Source organism: Pogona vitticeps, chromosome 12 (genome assembly GCF_051106095.1).
Source record: "Pogona vitticeps strain Pit_001003342236 chromosome 12, PviZW2.1, whole genome shotgun sequence".
Classification (NCBI taxonomy): domain Eukaryota; kingdom Metazoa; phylum Chordata; class Lepidosauria; order Squamata; family Agamidae; genus Pogona; species Pogona vitticeps.
In genome coordinates this window covers 24092176-24112266 of record NC_135794.1, presented here as the reverse complement: position 1 = coordinate 24112266, position 20091 = coordinate 24092176, and the positions used below count along the sequence as shown (strand labels likewise).

At 46.4% G+C, this 20091-nt stretch overlaps 1 protein-coding gene across 5 annotated transcripts; it reads right to left on the bottom strand.

Annotated features, from left to right (window-relative positions):
* Positions 1-130: 130 nt before the first annotated feature.
* On the bottom strand, positions 131-19360 carry USP8 (ubiquitin specific peptidase 8). 5 transcript variants are annotated; one of them, XM_078380991.1, is made up of 20 exons: positions 19292-19360; positions 15271-15446; positions 14125-14269; positions 13891-13976; positions 12857-13004; positions 11813-11864; positions 11342-11486; positions 10669-10831; positions 9937-10081; positions 9249-9481; positions 8040-8606; positions 7153-7242; positions 6089-6169; positions 5095-5357; positions 4411-4623; positions 3605-3815; positions 2254-2490; positions 1779-1921; positions 1264-1396; positions 131-1053 (listed from the first exon to the last, which is right to left on the bottom strand). In XM_078380991.1, exons 2-20 carry the CDS (start codon positions 15372-15374, stop codon positions 868-870), a joined length of 3345 nt encoding a protein of 1114 aa, XP_078237117.1. In that variant the 5' UTR covers positions 15375-15446; positions 19292-19360; the 3' UTR covers positions 131-867. The 5 variants fall into 5 exon arrangements, with proteins under 5 accessions (XP_078237117.1, XP_072838162.2, XP_072838164.2 ...); XM_072982061.2 differs by lacking the exon at positions 19292-19360 and adding an exon at positions 18937-19074; XM_072982063.2 differs by lacking the exon at positions 19292-19360 and adding an exon at positions 18933-19070.
* Between the last annotated feature and the right edge of the window lie 731 nt (positions 19361-20091).

The following is a 20091-nucleotide window of genomic DNA, read 5'->3' as shown; positions in this document are numbered from 1 at the left end:
TAGGCACGGGGACAGGCAAACCCCAGGGGCATGAGACAAGATTTGGGTCCCGGGACGGTTTTAGTAGGCAAAAGGGAGCAGTGACATTGCACCAGTCTAAGTCTCAAGAGTCCAAAACAGACAAAGAAAATTTTATCAGCCCATTATATATTTCAAATAATTACTTCTTTCAATAAGTCTTTTTTTAAAAATACATGAATACATTAAACTTTTATATTAAAAAATTAAAAAGGAAAATCTTGGTCCTGTAGATCACATTTTAAAGTGTGGACGTAGGCAGAAAAGGCTCAAAGCAGAAACAAAAAAGAAGGCGGCGACGAAGGCCGCTCTGCTCTTCCCTACATAGAAGAACGGACGTTCATTTCAACAAAGCAACCCTCTTCATAGGACTAGTTCTCAAGGGACCACGTATCTTTATTATATACATATTTTGGATGTGCAAGTCTGCAGTCAATATGTACACATACATTCCTGTTCACATCATTCTAAGATATTCACAGTGGAATCAAGCTTAAGGTTAGTGTGAAAAGGCCATAAATGTGGGAGGGGAAATAAAGATATGCCTTCAGTTTTAGGACCTCTTAAACCCATTGTTAATGCCTTTGAATGGACTATGCTAGACTTATAATTCTGTAGCGTTACTAAAAAATTAAAGTTGGTTTGAAACAATTTTTTTCAGTATTAAGCAGCAGAGTTAACCATTTGGTTTTTCAGATCTAAGCGACAGCACTAAGAGACACATCTCAGATGAGAAACTGCTGCAGCCGTCTCCTCACTCAGCTAAGGACCTGAAACTCATCACAGCTCAGCAAATTAGAGTGCATTTCTTTAAAAAACAACAACAACAGTTTTCCTCAAATGTTTCCTTTATGTGGCTGTATCGGGAGCTCGCTGCTCGAAAGAAGTGTAAAAGAGGATATACGCAGCTGAGGATTTCACAGACGACGAAGAGATCTCCGAGACTTCGTGGTCATCAAACTTATACCATCGTTGTTTTACAGAACTTTTGCAGTAAGCTGTGTAGTGTCCACCGTCTAACCCTCCGTAATGATTCTGCGGGGAACAGAAGTGCGATTAGGAAAACACGGGACATTGTTTCTGCTTTTCCCCGCCCGCTGTTCCAAGTTCCACAAAATAAATATAATCCAGAAGAGGGGGAAAAAAGCTGATAGCACAGGCGATCCTTTGGCACTTGGTTCCCTAGCTGCTGACATTCGACAGGGGCGAAATGGCAGATAAGGCTCCAGAACGGAGTTTACTTACAGAGACTGCGAACAGGTTGTATGTCTTGGAGTTACTCTTTGGGCCGATGACATACTGCGACAGGTCAAGGCTTTCTAGAGGGAAGTCAACTGAGGTCTGAAGCTTTTGCTTCCAACGTCCGTCGTAGGAAAATCTAGGCATGAGCGAAAGGAATTAAGAGTTAGATATGCCTGTCTCTGCGAGAGTGCTACAGCACTGAAAAAATACTGGTTTTAAAGCCACGAGACTATGGAACTGTTATGGTAAAATAAAACAGTGTGAAGATTTGATCAAAGCACATTTTGCATCAACATAGTTCCTATTTTGGTTCTTCAAGTATCACCTCCTTGCAGTTGGCCCGGGTGGTCAAGATATTCAGCACCAAGCATATAAAGAGGACTAAAGGTCTTCCCAATGCAGGGCAGCTGTGTGTGTTCCTGTGAGTTTGTTTTGCTCTGAAGCACACCAAACTGCAGTGTGTCGAAGATGGCTAAACCATCTGTCCGGCAAGAAGCAGTGCTACTCTTGACACTTACCTTTTCAAGTGCACTAAAAGAACTGGGGGCAACTTCCAGATTTCTATTTTTTTCAAAGAATCTCTTCGAGTTTTGCAACGGCTACAGTAAAACCTATTGTTATCTGTCAGTTTTTCTTCTTTGGAGAATAATCTAAGGCATTCCTAGACAAAAAATAAAACACATCATCTTTTGAATTCAAATATCCAAAGCAAATGTGAACAACGCATTCAACGGGATCTAAAAACTTCTGCTGATATTTTCAGAAGAAAGGGCTTCACACTGGCTGATGTACGGATCAACTTATCCAGAACCAAACAAAATATCAATATTTCTTTTAAAAGTTTCCACCCCCGAGGGGGGGGGGGAAACCCTACGTAATCACAAGCCAAATAAAACTCGTCTGTCTTTAAGGTTCCAGAACTCTGCTGGTTTTGCTTTTGGGAAAACACGGTTTGAAGACACATTAGCAAATCGACGTGTTCACACAACTCACCTGCAACGTGCATTTACTCGTGGACGCAAGCGGAAGAGACAAATACATAAAAGCTTCGAAGGTCCGAGACTTCTTGTGACATGTAAGACACTGCACCGTGGATTTGAACTGGCCTTGGAAAAGGGCGACAATGATTGACTCGTTGAGTTGTTTGTGCTTCTGCCAGGCAAGATCCGCCGCTTTGGAATCGTCCAGATGATCATTGTTTTCTTCTTTGTAACGCTTCCTGTTGTCAGCCTGGAAAGTGGGACATGCAGATAATTTAGCTGCCATCAAGAACACTGAGTGCATGTACGGAACGACAGAAGGAAAACAACAACGCCACACATGCACCTGTCTCCAGTGTGGGCATCTCTTACTGCACACCACTCGTGTGACCAGGTGTGTAACAGGGGACGCTGGTTCTGATTTAATTCGTAGCGATTCGCCACTGAAAGTCACACCGCAGGCACTACATTGATAGGAATAAGCAATTAACATTCCAGTTATATCAGTAGTAGAATGCCTTCCACAATCCAGATTTCACTCCTTATGCCGCCTGGCTAAGAGTGGGCCATTTCAATAGATTTGAGGCCCAAGGGAAGACACATTGGGGGATAATCATCTCCTTTCTACTGAGTTCGAGTTTTATGGCACAGAACACTGAATTGTCACACTGGCGGTTGGGAATGAAATGAAGAACAAGTTTTTCTATCGCATTCACAAAAAACATGGCCAAAGATACGTATGTGCACCAGACACAAGATGAATAATGACAAAGCACTGGTTTACTTACTCTCTTAAGAGGACATCATCGTATTTGTAAAGATAGAAAGGAGGAGAGAGAAAGACTGAACGGCAGTTCCAAGTAGTGTACAAGTTATTTCACAGAAAGCCCACGAAATAAAAGAGAAAATGGGCTGAAGTAACCTGGAACAAGGGTTATTACGGGCAGTTAGGCAGGCAATGGGGAACATGAATGCGCTGCATTCTGCCCTTGTTTACATTCTTATTTATGCCTTTGCCGATCCCATTGGTCTTATGGTAAAAGACATGGCATGGCAGAATTCTAAATCGTTACGCAATGGGCTCTGGCCTTTTAATTGCTTTAACACAGCAATCAAATGGTTGAGTTTGAATAAGGAGACTTGCCTGCTGTAAATACAGGAAATGGCTTCTTTTCTGCACTGCTCTCAGAGTACCCCTGTCTTTCAACACATCGGCCTCCACTTTCAATACCCTCCTCATTACCAAAAGTATACACTATGTGTGCACATATGGGCAGGACAGAAAACAAGGTGTGAAATTTTATACCCGTTGTTGGCAACTCGGTACCTTCCAAGTGAACCGAGGAACCAAAAATGAAACTTACTTTATTTAAGTCTTCATGGAGACCATCCATTAAGAACAGAAGCATCTCCTGGGAATCTTGCTGACTGTATCCTGCAAACTGGTCGTTGATCTTCCCGATGGTCATTTTGAAGTCTTTGGGACTGATGTATCGGTACTGCCCAGTCCAGAGAGCTTTCATAATGATGCCAAACTCCTCAGCCACTTCACCTTTATGACCCAGGAAATTTGACCTGCAATTCAAGCAACCATTTTAAGCACTGAAATGTCAAAACAAGGGAGAATCTGAAACGAAGGGTTGCAGCAGAATCTCGGGACACCCAGGTCTCTGTCGGCTCACTGTGCTGCCATATTTTCTCTGCAAGGCAGAACGTGGATTTAGCTGCGCAGCAGAGGGATTCTAGAATGGTTTAACATTGAGACCCTGGGTCTACCTGTTCATTTAAAACAGGGAGCCCTTCTGCGCAAAGGCGAGGCTGGTTCAAACACGTAGGAGGCCATTCTCCATAGCAGCCCCTAGGACTGTTTTGTGAAGTCTGCTGCCCCAGAAGGGGTTTGTGCAGGACGGCTGATGGCTTAGCTTCCCATGACACACTTGCTGTCTGTCATATCCTCGCTGGGAACTTGTTCTTTTGCTGTTTGTTTCATACACGTTACGATCCAGGGTTGCTCGTCCTCATAGGTTGTATGGCATCAGGTGCCCTCCCTGGGGGTGCCCGCAGACAATGCCTTCACTCAGGTGAGGCCGGCCTGATGCCTTCAGTGTATAAAAGGGCTGCTTCCCCACTTTTTGCACTCAAGGGTGGTCGAACGGTGGCAACCCATTACCTGTTGATGTCCTCTTGGTAGTAGTTTCTGTTGAAATAGTCCGCCAGGTGTGGCGCATTGCACAGGCACTGTAACACGGAGTTCATGTAGCACGTGTTGCCCAGGTTACGAAGGCCCGTGAGGGCGGGCCCCATGCCTCCAAATACAGGGTTGAGGTTCCGGATCTGAGATGCAGACAGCCTCGAGATTTCAGCCTTCGGGTAGCTGACTGGCCTGTAAGGAAGGAGGTGATTTTAGCCGTGAAGAGGCCTGCTCATAATTTGGCTCTTGTCCCTGCGTTTATTTCATTTTATAGATTTAAACTATTTTTACCCCGCCTTTCTCCTTAAAAGGACCCGAGGCGGCTTTTTCCACAGTATTCCGATTCTCTACAGTGGCTTCCAGAACCGTTTAAATGAGCTCTATGCAATTTTCAGCTCAGCTTTTGCTGTTTCAGTTGAGTGGTAACTCGCTGATTTTAAAAGCCGAGCTCTCCCTCTCTTGGTTAAAAACGGCCTCCCACACACAACGTAAACATTTAAATTTGAATATTACACGCTGAAGATGTGGAGGTGATCTGGCCAAAGTTAATATTCGCTTTGTCCATGTAACTCTTTTACATGTTCCCTTAGAATCACAGCCTACTACACGGTGGCCTATAAGCCAAAATGGGTGTTGGTCGGGTTCAAATGGTAAGAGACGTACTTATTCTCACGATTGATGGTAGGGGTGATGATGATCTTCTTCCTTTCTTCCTCCTGAATAGCCTGGGTTATGTCTGGCGAGGAGTAAGAGCGTTTGAGTTTGGATGGCTCCCTCTCCCGCTGATCGGCAGCCTGAGGCTTTGGTTTGTGGGTTGGTGGAGTGGAAGGCGGAGTGGCCGACTGAGTCATCTCTGGTGGATACATGTGGACGGTATTGGTTGGCGAGTGGTAGTAGCGAAATGTTCCCGTCACTGGATCAAGAAACTTCGAGTGACACAAGCCGACAGAAAAAGAAAGGGAAGAGGTTAGGTCAACCTTCGAAAGATCACACAATACCATGATGAGACCCAAGGCCTGTATTCAGAAAGTCTGTACTCAAAAGCAGCTGGGTTCCTCTCTTTATTAACCTTTAATCATCCTCTTTCAACTTTTTAAACTTAGATTAATTGGTTTGAGTCGTTACTCAGGGTTTTCTTTTTTATGTGACTCCTCCAAGTTGGCCAAGTTTATGGGGGAAGAGTTAAGTTTAATTTAGCCACTGCTGCGTGAACCTGGGAGAAATTTGTGATGATAACAGATGTAGCTCTGTGCTGTCCGGCAGGAGTCTCACTGGCTACCGTTTGAGTTTTTAAATTCTGTTTTGCATATTTTTTTTTTACTTTATTTTTTCTGTAAGAAACAGAATTTACTGTTAATGGGCATACATTGCCCATTGCTGCTGATAACGGTAATAACGGTAATGATGGATGGTGGTACAAGTTATTTTTTTATTGCTTTAGCAGAACAACCTGAACAGGAGGAAATATATTACATGGCGTATAAAGTTGCTTTTGTTACTGAACGTTATCAGGTGGTGTCTCTCTTCTCAACTCCGTAAAGAGATATACGGACAGTCACGATGGTTGCTAGAGGCTTCACAGCACGGACCGATGTGAAAAGAACAGTAAGGGGAGACTAAGTGGGTCCTACGAAAGAGTAACGGAAGCTACCCTTACCTTCGCCCAACCATGAGGCAGTCCTGGGATTACTCGGCCCATCTCCTCGCTCCGGGCTCTGGTCAGTGGCTCCCGCTGGGACTATAAACGAAAATGAGAATGATGAATATTGCTTTAAAACAGAAAGAGTTATACCCCAAAGAGGAAAGGTGTCATGGCTGTTTGGGCCAGCTCTGGCACACTACAGGAAAATCAAACCGGAAAGACACAGAAAACTTGGTAAGTGGAGACGGGACAAACAGTTGCAAGTTGTACACAGTATCTGGGGATGATTAAGAAACTTCCGAGGGGAAGCATTTTGCACAGTTCCCTGTCCTAGAAGGGGCAGCGACGGGATGGTAGGGGAGGTAATGGGGACAGGTCAGTCTCTCCTGTGGGAATGGCGGGTTGTCTCCTAAAGGGACGTGGCTAGAGTAGAACACACCTTTCCTGCGGATTTTATCTTCATTCATTTCAACAACACACAACTGAGCGTAGACCCACAGTTTTGCCCAAAGCATGGAAGGAGGCCACGTTGTCCACCAGCTAGCCTTCTGTGGCTCTTTGCTTGCTTATTTCCGAAAGGCTGTTTAGAATCAGCTCTGGTGGACACACAAACCCCGGCCTTGCAGTTTATCTGAAGAAGTGCACTGCGATCCCAAAAGCTGGCACAAAACTGTGTCAGTCTTAAATATGTGGCAAAACCTCTCCGTTGTTGTGTTTCTTTGGTTGCTGGTTAAATAGCTGCATCTTGGTAAGCGGAAGCCAATGAATACACTGGCTTCATTTTTGCAACCCCAGCTTTACAACCAATTTCTTTTCTTTTTCTTTCTTTCTTTTTTCCCCTTTCATCTTAAAGGTTTAAAACAAAGAGTCTAACACATGCAGGCAACTGTGCAACTACCACACAATGACAGTGACATTTTCACTGGATGTGCTAGCAAACCATGGCTATTTTATGACACATATAAAATAAAACATCTATGTGGTTACATGCGCCCTAAATGTAGTTAAATGGCAACAGATATAAAATGAGGTGATGGCATGACACTGCCAACGACACATGCACATCACAGTGCATTTACTTTGTTTTTTTCAGACTGTTGTTCAGTATCTTCTCTAACAGCGCCTGGCTTTTGAAATTCTCTTTCTGCTTGTTCTTTAACCTCAGTCTGCTGTAAAAGATTTTGAAAGCAAAACTTCAGTTTTCTTACTTTAATTTAGCAAGCTTGAGTGCCTTGTGCTACTACTATATGAAGAAACTAAAAAATGTATTCTAACCTGCATACAAAAAAGAACAAAGACACACTGCACACAGATATAATTTTTTGGGGGGAGGGGATCATGAATAGACATTTTAAGCAAAGGATGCTAACCAAAAGGATTTTGCGCTGGACAGAAATTCCCTCTTCCTTATCTCAGATATAAGTAGGCCGACTATAGCTACTCCTGCGATGTGAAAGGGGCAACAGCTACATTTCTAAGTAGCTGGAAATCAAACTATTATGGCATTCCTGATCTTTAAAAAGAATAATCTCCATGAGCGTAGGGGCAAACCAAGGGCTACCTCCCTGATCTTCCAGCGTGCCCATTCATCCACCCTGAAGATGTTATTTTACTAATTACTAACTGAAGGGACTGTCTGAAAAACCAAAAAGGCTGCTTGTTTGTATCTCCGTTTCCTCTGAGATCACGAAATCCAAAGCTTACGGGGAAGGCGCTAGGCCAGTTTTAAAGACCCCGCTTTGCGCGCACTCCCCCACCAAGGGCTCTGGGTAGACAGTTGGACTCCACCATAAGCACCATGAGACGGACCCCTCCCTCCGCCTCAGGATCTTGCTGCGCTGAAACGCCATCCCAGGGAGTCTCTGGCTTTGTTCGAACGGCTCCCTTTCAGAGACAGGCCTGGAAAGACACCACTGGGCAAGGAGAGAGAGCGGGCTCTCCCTTCTTTTGAGGCTGGACCGCTCACCTTGCCAGGAACAGAGGCAGGGCTTTCCTCCGCCAACTTGCGCCTCTGCGTTTCTGGGGTCCACCTGACCTTTTCTTTTTCGCCCGCGGCAATTCTGTCCGTGTCCGTTTTTTTCACGTCAGAAGTTTCACTCGCAATTTTACCGGGTTTTTTAACGTCCGCTAAGTCTTTAGAGGTTTTATCCGCGTCTTGCTTTTCACCTGCCGCCCTGTCTGCCTCTTCCTCTTTTTCCCTCTGGAGGGGGGACACCCGACGGCCCTCCCTTTCTTCCTGGTCCTCTTGTGCCTTCGGCTCCGGCTCTTGCTTCGCCGCCCTCGGCTCTTCTTCTTCCTTCTCCTGCAGCTCTTTTTCCAGCTTGTTTTTTTCCGGCTGAGAAACTTTTTCCGCAGGCATACGGTTTTTATCTTCCTCCGTCAGGCCGGCTTTTGTATCCACGGCCGGCTTTGTGGAACGATCTGGAACCACTTTCCCGTTTGAAACTACCTTCTTACTAACGGCTGGGCTTTCAGCTTTTGGCTTATCGCCACCATCTGAAATTTTCGATAAAGGCTTTTTCGTTCGATCAACCTGAACAGGACAAAATAAAAAATAAAAATAAAAATAAAGAGAGGAACAATGTTGACAGATTCGCTTGCTGTGATATTGTTTACTCCCATGTTTGACTTTTACAAAGACATTCCAGCCTGGTTAAAGACCCTGAGGTAGGCATGATATAAACTCATCTGGGGATGCATTGCAAGTTGCATGCATTCAGGGCCTGATCTGGATGTTACTATTCATCTTTTCAACATTCTCCCCCCACTGCAACCACACCCCAATGTCTCCACTTACCTAGGGGAGGTTACAATATCTTTACAACGTTCTCTGGCTCCTCTTTATTTAAACAAGACTAAACAGATCTCTTATCCCTCCATCAGACAGAGGTGCCACAGATGATTAAATACCTGTCCTGGAGGGCTGAATAATTTGGAAAGGATTCAACAAACTAGATTCAGCAGAAGTCTCACATCTCTGTAACTGCGGCCGTTCTCTCCTGATTACAACACCATCAACTTATCCGTATCCTTTGGTTTGCTGTCCTACCATCGCTGTTTCTCCATCCTGCTGTCCCACAACAAAGGCCTGACAATTCCAGATTGTCCAGCTGACTGGAATGGCCCATCGTTGTTCCCCTTGCAGATGACGTTGGGAAATCCAAGAACCCCTCACCTGAGGAATTGCCTTCATTGGGGTGGCCGGCTGGACAGCGGCAGACAAATCATCCCCCTTACGAGGAACCGCAACCGATCCAGCAGGGGATGATGGTTCAAAGGTCTCCGCGCTTTTTTCCTGATCCTTTCCATCATCCTGTCTCTCAGTCACTTCTGCCACAGAAGGCTTTACGCGGACAACACGCAGTGGAGGTGGCAGTGGCTCTTCCAACGACGGGTAAGTGAAATCCACTGAGAAAGACGCAAGAAGAAGACACTTGAATCCTGACGTACGATCCACTCAAAAAGATGCAGAAAGATGATGCTTTAAAGAATGAATAAATCCTGACACTTTTGCAAGACAGTTAAGAGACACTATATACTCTATAAACTCAAAGGGCTGGAAATGCAGATTATTTGTTTATATTGATAAAAAAAAGGCATCATTCTATGGTTTCACTTTTTTAAGCACCATCATCTCCAGTGGAATAAAACGGGGTTTTCCTTCTGCTGCCCAATAGTGAACCCAAATTAGTTGGGAACAAGCACTATTTAGGTTTACAAAGACATATGTACGCTTCTACTTTATACATAGATGTAACCCATTTCTGTTTACTTTTTTTTTAAAGCTTTGTTTGCTTATTTGGCAGGATAGGAGAACTGGGAAAGCTTTCTCCCAACAGTGGAAGAGTGTCTTTGATACGTACAAGAGACAGAAACTGCTTCATTCTTCCTACGTTGAGGAGGAGTTACTTTGGCATTTGATGTGTACTGAGGATAACAAAGGAGCCAGTTCTCGTAACCCCCTTCCAGGATCAAGGGTTCGTGCTGGAGCACGGCTTTGCTTTCCCACTGGAAACGGAGGACAAAACATTTTACAAAATCCAAAACAAGATTCACAGTTCCTAATCCTCAGCCCTGTCCTATGACGAGACACGAGGATACAAGCAAGCGTGGAAAAACCAACTCCCTATCCTGACTTCACTTTCTTAACGTATGTATAGGGAGCAAAGCTATACAAAAATCATGGCCCACCCAAAAAAGAGAGAAAAAGTTTGGAAGTTGGGAGTGCAGACGGTCGTTCACGAGTCACTCGGCCTAATACGCGGTGTCTTCTGCCTGCTTATTTTGACCCATCGTGTTGATTTTTGTTCAGTACCTGAGCAAACACGGCTTTTTCTATTTCGTACTGGTGTTGCGAAAGGGGGCGGCTGCAACTGGAACTTTCCCGAAGCTTTGCATGGTGCCGTTCACTGCCTCCTCATTTGGGGGCCCAGTGGATATCATGCTTAGCCAAACTGGGTTGTCTTAACCTTGGTTGATGATCCCAAATGAACCATGGGCCACCTTCCTTCGTGAAGGAAATCTCTGTCACAGGCCCGCACGCTCTCATCACCAGACATGAGATGGCCCATAGCAAGGTAAAACTGCTTGCTCACCTTGAAAAGTGCATCTTTGAGGCTCCGCAGAGGTGTTCCTAATTCCAGGTCTTTGGCTGAACTAAACCAGTCCAGCAGAACCACGAAGTGGGCTTGCCCCCTCTCTTTCCAGGCCTCTTTGGACGTTTCTGGGAGTCTAGCTTCGATCCAGCTAGCCATCACGCTGCAATGTGAAGCAACAGCAAAAGAAAAACACAAAGGGAAGACTTAAGGCTGTTTGTCCCTCGCTGGGGAGGGGGCAGGAATCGCCTTCTCCTCCGGCCTGCGAAAGGAGTACACTCTGCAGAAAGTCTCAAGGGCGAAAGCGTGGTCCAGCAACACCAAGAGTATCCCTGGTCTAGCCACGACCACCCAATCAGTCTTACTGAACTTTGCATAGTTCACTACCAAGAGTCTGAGAGTACAGCCAAATAATTTACTTGGACGTTTTAAATATCCACTTACACCTCTGGTGACCATCACATCATCTCAGGCACAAAAATTCCCCAGGCCAATTAAGTACTTTTAAAAAAAAAGTTAAAGAAAACCATGTCTACTTTAAACCTTTTTTTATTGTAGCCAGGCAAACAGGCATCACCTATTCGTATTTTCATCATTCTGCCCATGATCAAGGTTAACCTTTTAATCTGTATGCAGGCTCAGGACTTTCTATGGGGAAAGTTTATGGTCCTACCCGGGGCTGATAGCTTCTTCTGGAACACAGACAGAGTTGATAATGCAAGACTCCTGATAATCTTTCAGGCTTCGGGCATCCATGATCATCAACTTGAGGCTTTTGTCCATCATCATTGTAAATAATTTCTCTGCTGTGATAGATCCTTGTAAGAGAAAAAGAGAGAGAGAGAAAGAGAGAGAGAGACTACTTTACAAAAAGTGATATAAAGGAATACAAACTGTTTTAATCTGTAAACAGAAACGGGCAGTATGTAAATTAGGTAGGTCAAACTCAGGCAGACAGTTCCCCAGAGCCACAATTTAACCAAGACAACCCACAGGTTGTCGTTTGTGAGACCATGGTGGGCTGGTGGCGTCATCTTAGTGAAAATCAGCTGAAATGTTAGGAGTTCTCTGAAGTTCTTCGCAATCTTCTTCAGGCCTGTGTCCTATACGACAGGGACCTTGAACCGAGAGCCGTGTCACTTACCAGTTTCAGAGGGCTCCTTTTCTTCTGCTGAACGCTTATTCTCACCATTGATCTATAATAATGTAGAATTAGAAAGGCTTTTAAGCTTTTTAAAGCATGCTTGAGAGGCACATCTATTTCCACCCTTAATTCACACATACATGGACACTTTTCCTACACAACGGCGCCTTTCTGAAACAGCTGCCAGACACAGAGGTCCAAAGAAAATCAGATGCTGTTGGGCTGATAAAGATACCAGGACTTTTAAGAAGGTACAGAAGAAAGGATTTACACGAGAGCAAATTCTTCTGTCCACTCAATGGTCTCGGCAGAATGCTGTCCAAGGGGGAGCGAATTCCTACCTCTGCCTGCAATGTCTTTTCCTTGTTTTGCCTCGCTTCAATTGCAACAATACGGAAGACTCTATCAGAGAAAGAATCAACCTCATACACGGGTTCAGGCAAAGCGATCCTGGCATAACCAAGGTCACTTAACCGCAAAGAGCAGAAACCAGATTTTCCTGAGCTCAGATGGAGAGATGCTGCCTTCACTGTCTGCATCGTTCAGCAGTCTCGTCTATCTACCTGGAACAGACCTAGTTTCCAGGTAGGAGCAGACACTACCTCCAAAGGCCATTGTCTGCATTCAGGGGTAACTCACAGCAGCTGACGCCCAAATCCTGCCATGGCCAGATTTGAGGACTGACAGTGCAGCATGTTCCAGCCTCATGATTTTAATGCAGCCTAAAAAAGGATCAATCAATCACTCTAAAAGAAATTCAGCATTGAAGTCAATTTATACTTTCACAGGCTTAAGATGGACCGACAAAGACGGCTCAGTTTGGTAACCTTCTGAGCAAAAACAAGTAGAATTCAAAACAGGTAACCTTCGGGGTTATTCTGGAACAAAAGCCACCTGGTCATATTGATTTCACAATGTCAAGTTATCTTCTTTTAGCTGACAACAAATGAAAACCAACTTCTATAAATATTTCTAATCTAAAAATTGTAAATATTTCTAATCTAAAAATAAAACATTTTAACAATTAAAAAGGAACCCGAGTACCATTTGATTTTTTCCTTTGGGATCCGAAGACGGTTCTGTCACTTTGGCCAAAACTTTGCCCTCCTCTTTCGATTCCTGCTTTTTAATCTGCTGCTCTTCCTGCCTCTCTTTTTCTTCCAATTTCTTCCGTACTTCGGCTTCTTCATATCTAGAGCAAGGAGGCGATTCAATTCGACCACATGAACGTCTCGAGAGGGGTAATATTTTTGCCTTGCACAGTCATTAGGCCAGCTCATCGTTTCTGTCCCTGCAAATTAGCCTGATATCACTGGAGGTGAGCTGTCTCTCAGGTCGCAAATGTTCTACAGAACTATTTAGGAAGTGAAAGAAGGCGCATGTCTTCCCCTCACCCCCAAAACCACCTGATCACATTTTACCACCATACAGATATATAAATAAAAGAAAAATAGGCAGACATGCCCTTTGGAAGGTAAAGGTCACTACTATGAGATGACACTTGAATTTGTATGAAAAGAACAAACCCTAATTTAAAAGAAATTAATCAGAATGACCCTGCCGTTGGACATGAATGATCAAAGTCTCTCCAGTCTGTCCCTCCGCAGTGAGGAGGCCAGGATCCAAGGGCACATGTCCGCTGTATGAGGTTATTTCCCCCTGCAACTTCCCCCTTCCGACAGCCTGCCCATTCTCTCTAAAAACCAGTTGTGGAAGAGGTTTGGGGGAGGTACTATTTCCATTTTTTTTACAATGCAAGAGAGCTGCAGCAGGAGGGGGATGCTGACGGCGTTGCATACAGAAGTCACTGGCTGGATGATGGCCCCAAGGGGGGCCCACCAGCAAGTCATTTAAGGTCTTTCCCTGCCTTCCCACCCCACCCGAAGGACCGTCAGGGAGCAACCCTGCTCTGGAGGTGTCAGTTGTTGCCAAGACAATGAGACCCTCTGGCTGTTAACTCTCAATCAATGGAAATTTCTGCTGGTGGAAGGCCCAACTTTTGGTTAAAGAGGAAAGAGGGGTTCAGAAATGCCAGCATCCCAAGAGCACATATTCATTCGTGACGCTTAAAAGCATACCTGAGTTTGAGGCTTTCCGAAAGTCTTTCAGCTTCCTCAATTGCCTTTTTGATGTTCGTGACTCCAAGCATCGAATGGACGAAATCCTGAAATTACAAGGAGCAGTGAATGGCTTCGTGTTGCGGTAACAGGGACCAAGAGGTGCAGAAAACATTAATAATGGCCACCACCACTTTAGTGATGCGTCAGAGATGAATCGCAGATACAGAAAGCCACTAGGAATGGGATACGTACTTGTTGGAGTTTGAAATCGGGCCTCTTTTTAATCAGATTATACACGGTCACATACTTCATGTAGAGAACATAGGCCTTCTCTTCATCCCGGTCCAATCGGCATTCCTCGGCCGCTTTGAAGATCTTCAGGGCACTCTGCACGTAGCTGGAGAGGGAAGCAAAGAAAGGCAAAGGTGGACCTTCAACGACATCAACGCAGACGGCACAAAATGGAGCGGGCAGCCGTTGCCTTTCCGGCAAGCCTCCTTTTAAGCATTTAAGCACAACAAAACTTTTCTTTCTTTCTTTTTAAAGTCTGTTTAATCTTTAATGGGGTACTTCTGTAAAATGAATTCCTGCCAAGGCTGCACATTTTGCTGTTACCGAATGCTACTCCGTGCACATATTTCAGAGCATTCACGTCGCAGACCTTTGTGTGTCGTTCAACCCAGAAGGCCTCCTGAGTCAAGGTGTGCAAGATCACTACCTAAAACAGCCACTCCTTTCCTGCCTCTGCTCTCCCCAGAAAGGGTGTGCTTTCTGCATACTACAGGGAAGAAACATCACTCATCGGTTTTGCATCTTTCGCTGCAGGACGGAGGCTAAAACCTAACCTAAATAATTCATAAATGATACATTCCATTCCAGGGGATAAAACATGCATGGAATACTGCTTCTCCCTTCCAAGATGTGGACAGCTTCTTTGCAAAATAAATAACAGCCACCAGATTTTTACCACAGTGGTTCCCAAGCGTCCATCACCACAATGTTCTTGGACTGCAGCTTTGAAACACCCTAGCCAGCACAGCTGGTAGTGAAGGCTTCTGGGAGTTGTAGTCCCAGAACACCTGGCTCTCTCCCCCCCCCCCCCCCGGTTGGGAACCACTATTCTAATGGGATGCAGCCGATCTGTCGGAGCTGGATCCAGATGATTGTCTGACAGCTCACAGCAACACTGCCAATGTGTCGAGAGACAGGGCTGGCTGAAAACTGCATTATAACTAGCAGAACACGAACCTCTATGGAACTTTCCTCCCCCCAAACCCAGCAACCTGACCCATTTAGCCGTGTGACCGTTGTTCTATTTGTGAATGTCAGAGCCTATAAGAGCCCCCACCTCCTGAATTATTTCTGGGAAACAATCTGACGGTGCTGAACAAGCATTACCTCTTTATACTGATTTTTTCAGCTTTCACTTCTGTTTTTTTGTTCAGATCTTTCAACGAAGTACAGAGGTACAGATCTTTAGGTACCGAGGCCACCGCAGGCATGTTAATAAATCGGGATGTTTCCTCGAAAGGACTCTCTGGGTCGTTCAATTATTCTTCAACACGGGTTGTTTTCTGGTTGGGGGGGAGAATAAAGATTTGAAATAAAGATCTTAGTATCAAAGACAAAGGCAAATCTTCAGTCGTCTTCTGAATCAAATGCAAGCAGGCAAGCAAACAGGGGAATAACACTGGGCACAGAGCCAAAGGCAAATGATGTACCGTTGCAGAAAATTGGAAGGCTGAGAGTTCAATTCTATTTTGCCGCCCCTGCCAAATGTATCAGTTAAAAGATTTTTTTAAATTTCCCTTTTTAAAATAGCTGTTGAAGCATGAAAATGATGGGACTGGCAGAAAGTCCTCTTTCTGATTATAAGCTGCTTTCCACTGCCTTTGGTGAGGGAACACATCCCATCAAATGTAATCTCTTAATACACACCTGCCTCTCATTCACTTTCTCATGAGACAGAAATTGCAACGGCCCTTTCTCTCCAACCCCATACAGGGCTAACAAAACAAGACTTTACATCCTTGAAACGTTAAGCCCTTTCTAAATATAATCTTCAAGGTTCAACACGTGATGTTATCCTTCTCCACCTATAAGGCAGCTTGTAATTAGATTTCATTGACATTAAATGCAGTACTGCGTGAGCATCATCTGAACTGCAAGAGGGGCAAAAGGCCTTTGTTTCTTTTGAAATGCTAGGTTTGGCAAACAACAGGCTATTAAAGGCCACCAATACCTACTTAAAAGCAAAGTCCTGTCCTTACAAGTGAGTGCTTACAGCCAACTCAGGATGAACTGAGAGCTGGCAAATCATCCATCATGCCTTCCTGAAGACATCCACTCAACATGAAGAACTACTCTGGTGAACAAAATATAGAATCAATTTCCCTTCACAGGACACAACTGCAAGCTTCCTGACGACAACAGGTAGTGTTCTTGCAAACCAATTAACACTTCACCGGTTGAGATTTAGCAGATGACTTAACTGGCTCTTCTGTTTCGCAAGGGGAGTCTTCCGTGTGCACAAACGCTATGAGTGAGCAAGGCTTGGATCGCTCCCTATTGCTCCCTGCAAGATTCTTAACAGGAATTGGCTCGGCAACATTGTGCAATTATTCAGTCAGCAAACTAGGAGCACACATCTCCTCTCAATACATTTTCCTTCTGCCAAATAGTTACGTAGCAGTTTTACATATTAGATGACTGTTTTCTCTTTCCCAGCTCATATTTTCACACTTCATGGAATGCTTCCCCCTTGCTTGGGTCATGAGCTACCTTTGGCTCTTTCCAAAATCCCTCTTTAGAGGACCGCTCCTACTATAATGACAACAGGAGTCAAGATGATGTGGCTGCTGCAACCTAACCCAGCTATTAAGCCTCCTCGCCTGTTCGGACAAGAAGAAGTGATCCAGAAAATCATAAACCTCTCTCAGCAAGCATCAACAGATGCAACTTTTCTCCCCAAGAAGACAATGATTTCCCCTAAATGACAGGGTCATGCAAAAGGACATGTACGCCAATCATTTTTATTCAGATTTATGTCTGCTCATTTCATGCCAGCACAAATGGGTTCCTGGTTTTTCCATCTCTTCTAAAAACACTTTTTAAAGATGATTTGAATAACTAGTATCACAAGATCACAGAGTCTTAAGACACACGTACAATCTTCAAACAGGCCCGAGCGCTATCTTGTAAGTGCAGTTTTTCTCGGAGAACAACTCCACCAAGGCCAAACAACAAATTAAGAACACAGGAGAAAAACGGACAACCTAATTCCAAGATCAACAGCGCTTTTGGCCTTTGAGTGACTTTACTGTTTTATTACACAGGGGGTTGGAAATTCTGAAGCACCTCAGTGACCAAGCATCTTCTGAAAGATGTTTTCACTTGCAGCCAGACACAGGTAAGCGCCTTCACAAAACCGATTATGACGGCGTAACCAATCCTGACACTTCCCCAGTCCTGACACATCTTTCTCATCTGCCTTTCTGCAACTCTGTTCATTTTATTCGTTAAGTTACTGCAGAAATTGTAACAGGCTATTCCTATTAACCGACGGCTAGATGACTCTGTTGCTAGAGCACCAGATGTTTTCTAGGAGGAATACACCTAACCTGCGTCCGAAATCTTGAACCCAACCAAGATCGACAAGCACGTCACCTGGTTGCTTACATCCCCCCATCCAGAAGTGGCATTTGCTTCCTCCTAGAGCAAATGTTTCTCAAATACAATGACCAGAAGCATGTTTAGTGGGATGAAAAATCTCAGCACTGTATCTTCAATTTTTTTTAAAAAAATACAGTTGTCTTGGCTAGAAACTTCATTTATAAGGCACACATCCTTTGATCGCTTTAGATCATCACAACGGGACACCTTGGGAGATCCTGCACTGAAGCCAACAAAGTTCTATGCTGCAGTTAAGACTCCATTATTATAAGCAGAACAATTGACTTTTGGCCTTAGACGGAGAAGGTGGTGCTTAACGGCTGTACGTATCGTCAAAGAACAGCGTATATAAAGCAGGTGGAATGCCCTCTACTAGGGTGTCCAAGAATACATGCCACTAACCAGCTACTGAATGTCTTTTATTTTATACCAGCTCTGATTGAAAGCAAATGGAAGGGACCTTGGGCCACTCTCTTGCAATCCTTTTTACCATGGGTTGGTTGTGGCTGATGGGAATTGTAGGCCAAAACAAAACAAAACAAAACTAGCCAGGCCAAAAGTGACCCTAATTTTAAAGCCTGAGCTATGGCAACACCCTGCTTGCTTGTCTTGGTCGGTGCTCTGGTGGCGATCCTTCCTTCCTTCCTTCCTTCCTTCCTTCCTTCCTTCCTTCCTTCCTTCCTTCCTTCCTTCCTTCCATCATCAGCTCCTTCCTTCCTTCCTTCCTTCCTTCCTTCCTTCCTGGGGGAGCACCTTTTCCACGACAAGGGGAGCCCCGCTCACCTGCGCGCTCACCTGAAGCCCCCCCCCCAACTCCTGTCCGGGCTGGGAGAGCCTGGGAAGCAACTCCCCCTCCCCCCCCAAAAGGTCTCTTTCTCTCGCATCTCTTTTAGGAACCGGGGGGGGGGCAGGGGCTGTTCCTCTCTGTCTCAGCTATGCATCCTCCTCCTCCTCCTCCTTCTCGCCGTTTCAGCAGGACGAGGCTCATCCGGACCTGTCCAAAGCGCCTCCGCGACCCGGCCCTCTTTGACACGCAGGGCAGCCCCGTCCCGGGCCCGTCACGTGTGAACGCGGCCGGCTCCCTCCAAGGTCTCCCCAACACACACACACACACACAGCCTGGCGTGGCGGGGAAAAGGGGAAGGAGGAGGAGGAGGAGGCGGCGGCTCTCTTTTGCCCTCCGTTTCCCCTTTCCCTGCCCTCCAACCGGCCCCCCTCAGCCCGGCCCTCCTTCCTCCCCCCCCCGGGCCCTCCCTTCCCTTCCCTTCCCGGGTCCCCTTCGCCTTCCCCTCCCCTGTCCCCCCCCGCCCCCCGCCCCCCGCGGGGCTCCGGCCTGGGGAAAGAGAGGCGGCGAAGAGGCCGCGGCTTCCTCGGGGCCTGGGGCTCACCCACCGCCGCCGCCGCCGCCGCCTGGGCGCCGCTCCGCGGGCAGCCTCCCTCCCTGGGGCGCCCTTCTTCTCCTCGGTCTCCCCGGTCCGGCCAGGCCAGGCCCATCGCCCGGCGGAGGAGGAAGAGGCGGAAGAGGCGGCGAGAGAGAGAGAGAGAAGCAGGAGGGCCTCCCTTCCGAGGAGGAGGAGGAGGAGGAGGAGGAGGCCGTCGCTTCACTTCGCTTCGCTTCCTCCCGGGCGGGGAAGGCCGAGGGGGCGGGGGAGAGGAGCTGCTGCCGCTGCCGCTGCTCCCGGAGCCCGGCCTTCCTTCCTTCCTTCCTTCCTCCGGGGAAGGGGATTCCCTCCGGCCAGGGACCAACCTCCTCCAAGAAGGGGAGCCAGGCCTCGGGGGGGGGGGGTCGCTCCTCCTTTAAAAACAAAACAAAACCAACCACAACCATCCTGGGGACTACAGCTCCCAGAATGCCGCGGGCAGCCCTCTGGGAGTTGTAGTCCCCAAAGAGGAACGGGAGTGGGTGGGTGAGTGGGCCCTCCTCTGAAGGGGTCCCCCCCCTACCTCCAAGGGGAGGCCAACACACACACACACACACACACACACACACACACAGAGAGAGAGAGAGAGAGAGAGAGAGAGAGAGAGGTGTAGAGATCAACACAAAAGCTCACACATCAACCACCTATTATAGGGATTTCTTCTTCTCCCCTGTGGAAATACAGGACTGGACTGTCCGGAGGCAACTGGTTTCTTTGCCAAGGTCCAGGACAGGCTTCTAGAGCCGTTTCCTCACATTTATAGTGGGCTTCCACCTTCACCCCCCCCCCCAAATTCCGGATTAGCATTCCCCAGGGCAGCTTCCACGAAACAGGAAAAGCAGGACTGGGCCGGGCAGGAGGTGGGGAATGGGGTGCTGACGTGCTTTGGACCCCCAGGGACCTAACGCTTCACCAAAGGGCCCCCAGCTCAGCAAAAGAAGAAAAATGGGGGGAGAGAGACCCCCTGTCCCCTCTTTGGCCCTGGGTGATGCCCACTGGCAGGACTTGGGGGAGATGCCCCGGTGCCCCACCCTCCCCGAGCGCTCTTCCTCAGCTCCCCTAAGCGTTCTTTGTAGCAGCATGCTGTGCCAGCTCGCTTGGAAAGGGTGGCCTTGAAAAGTGGCCT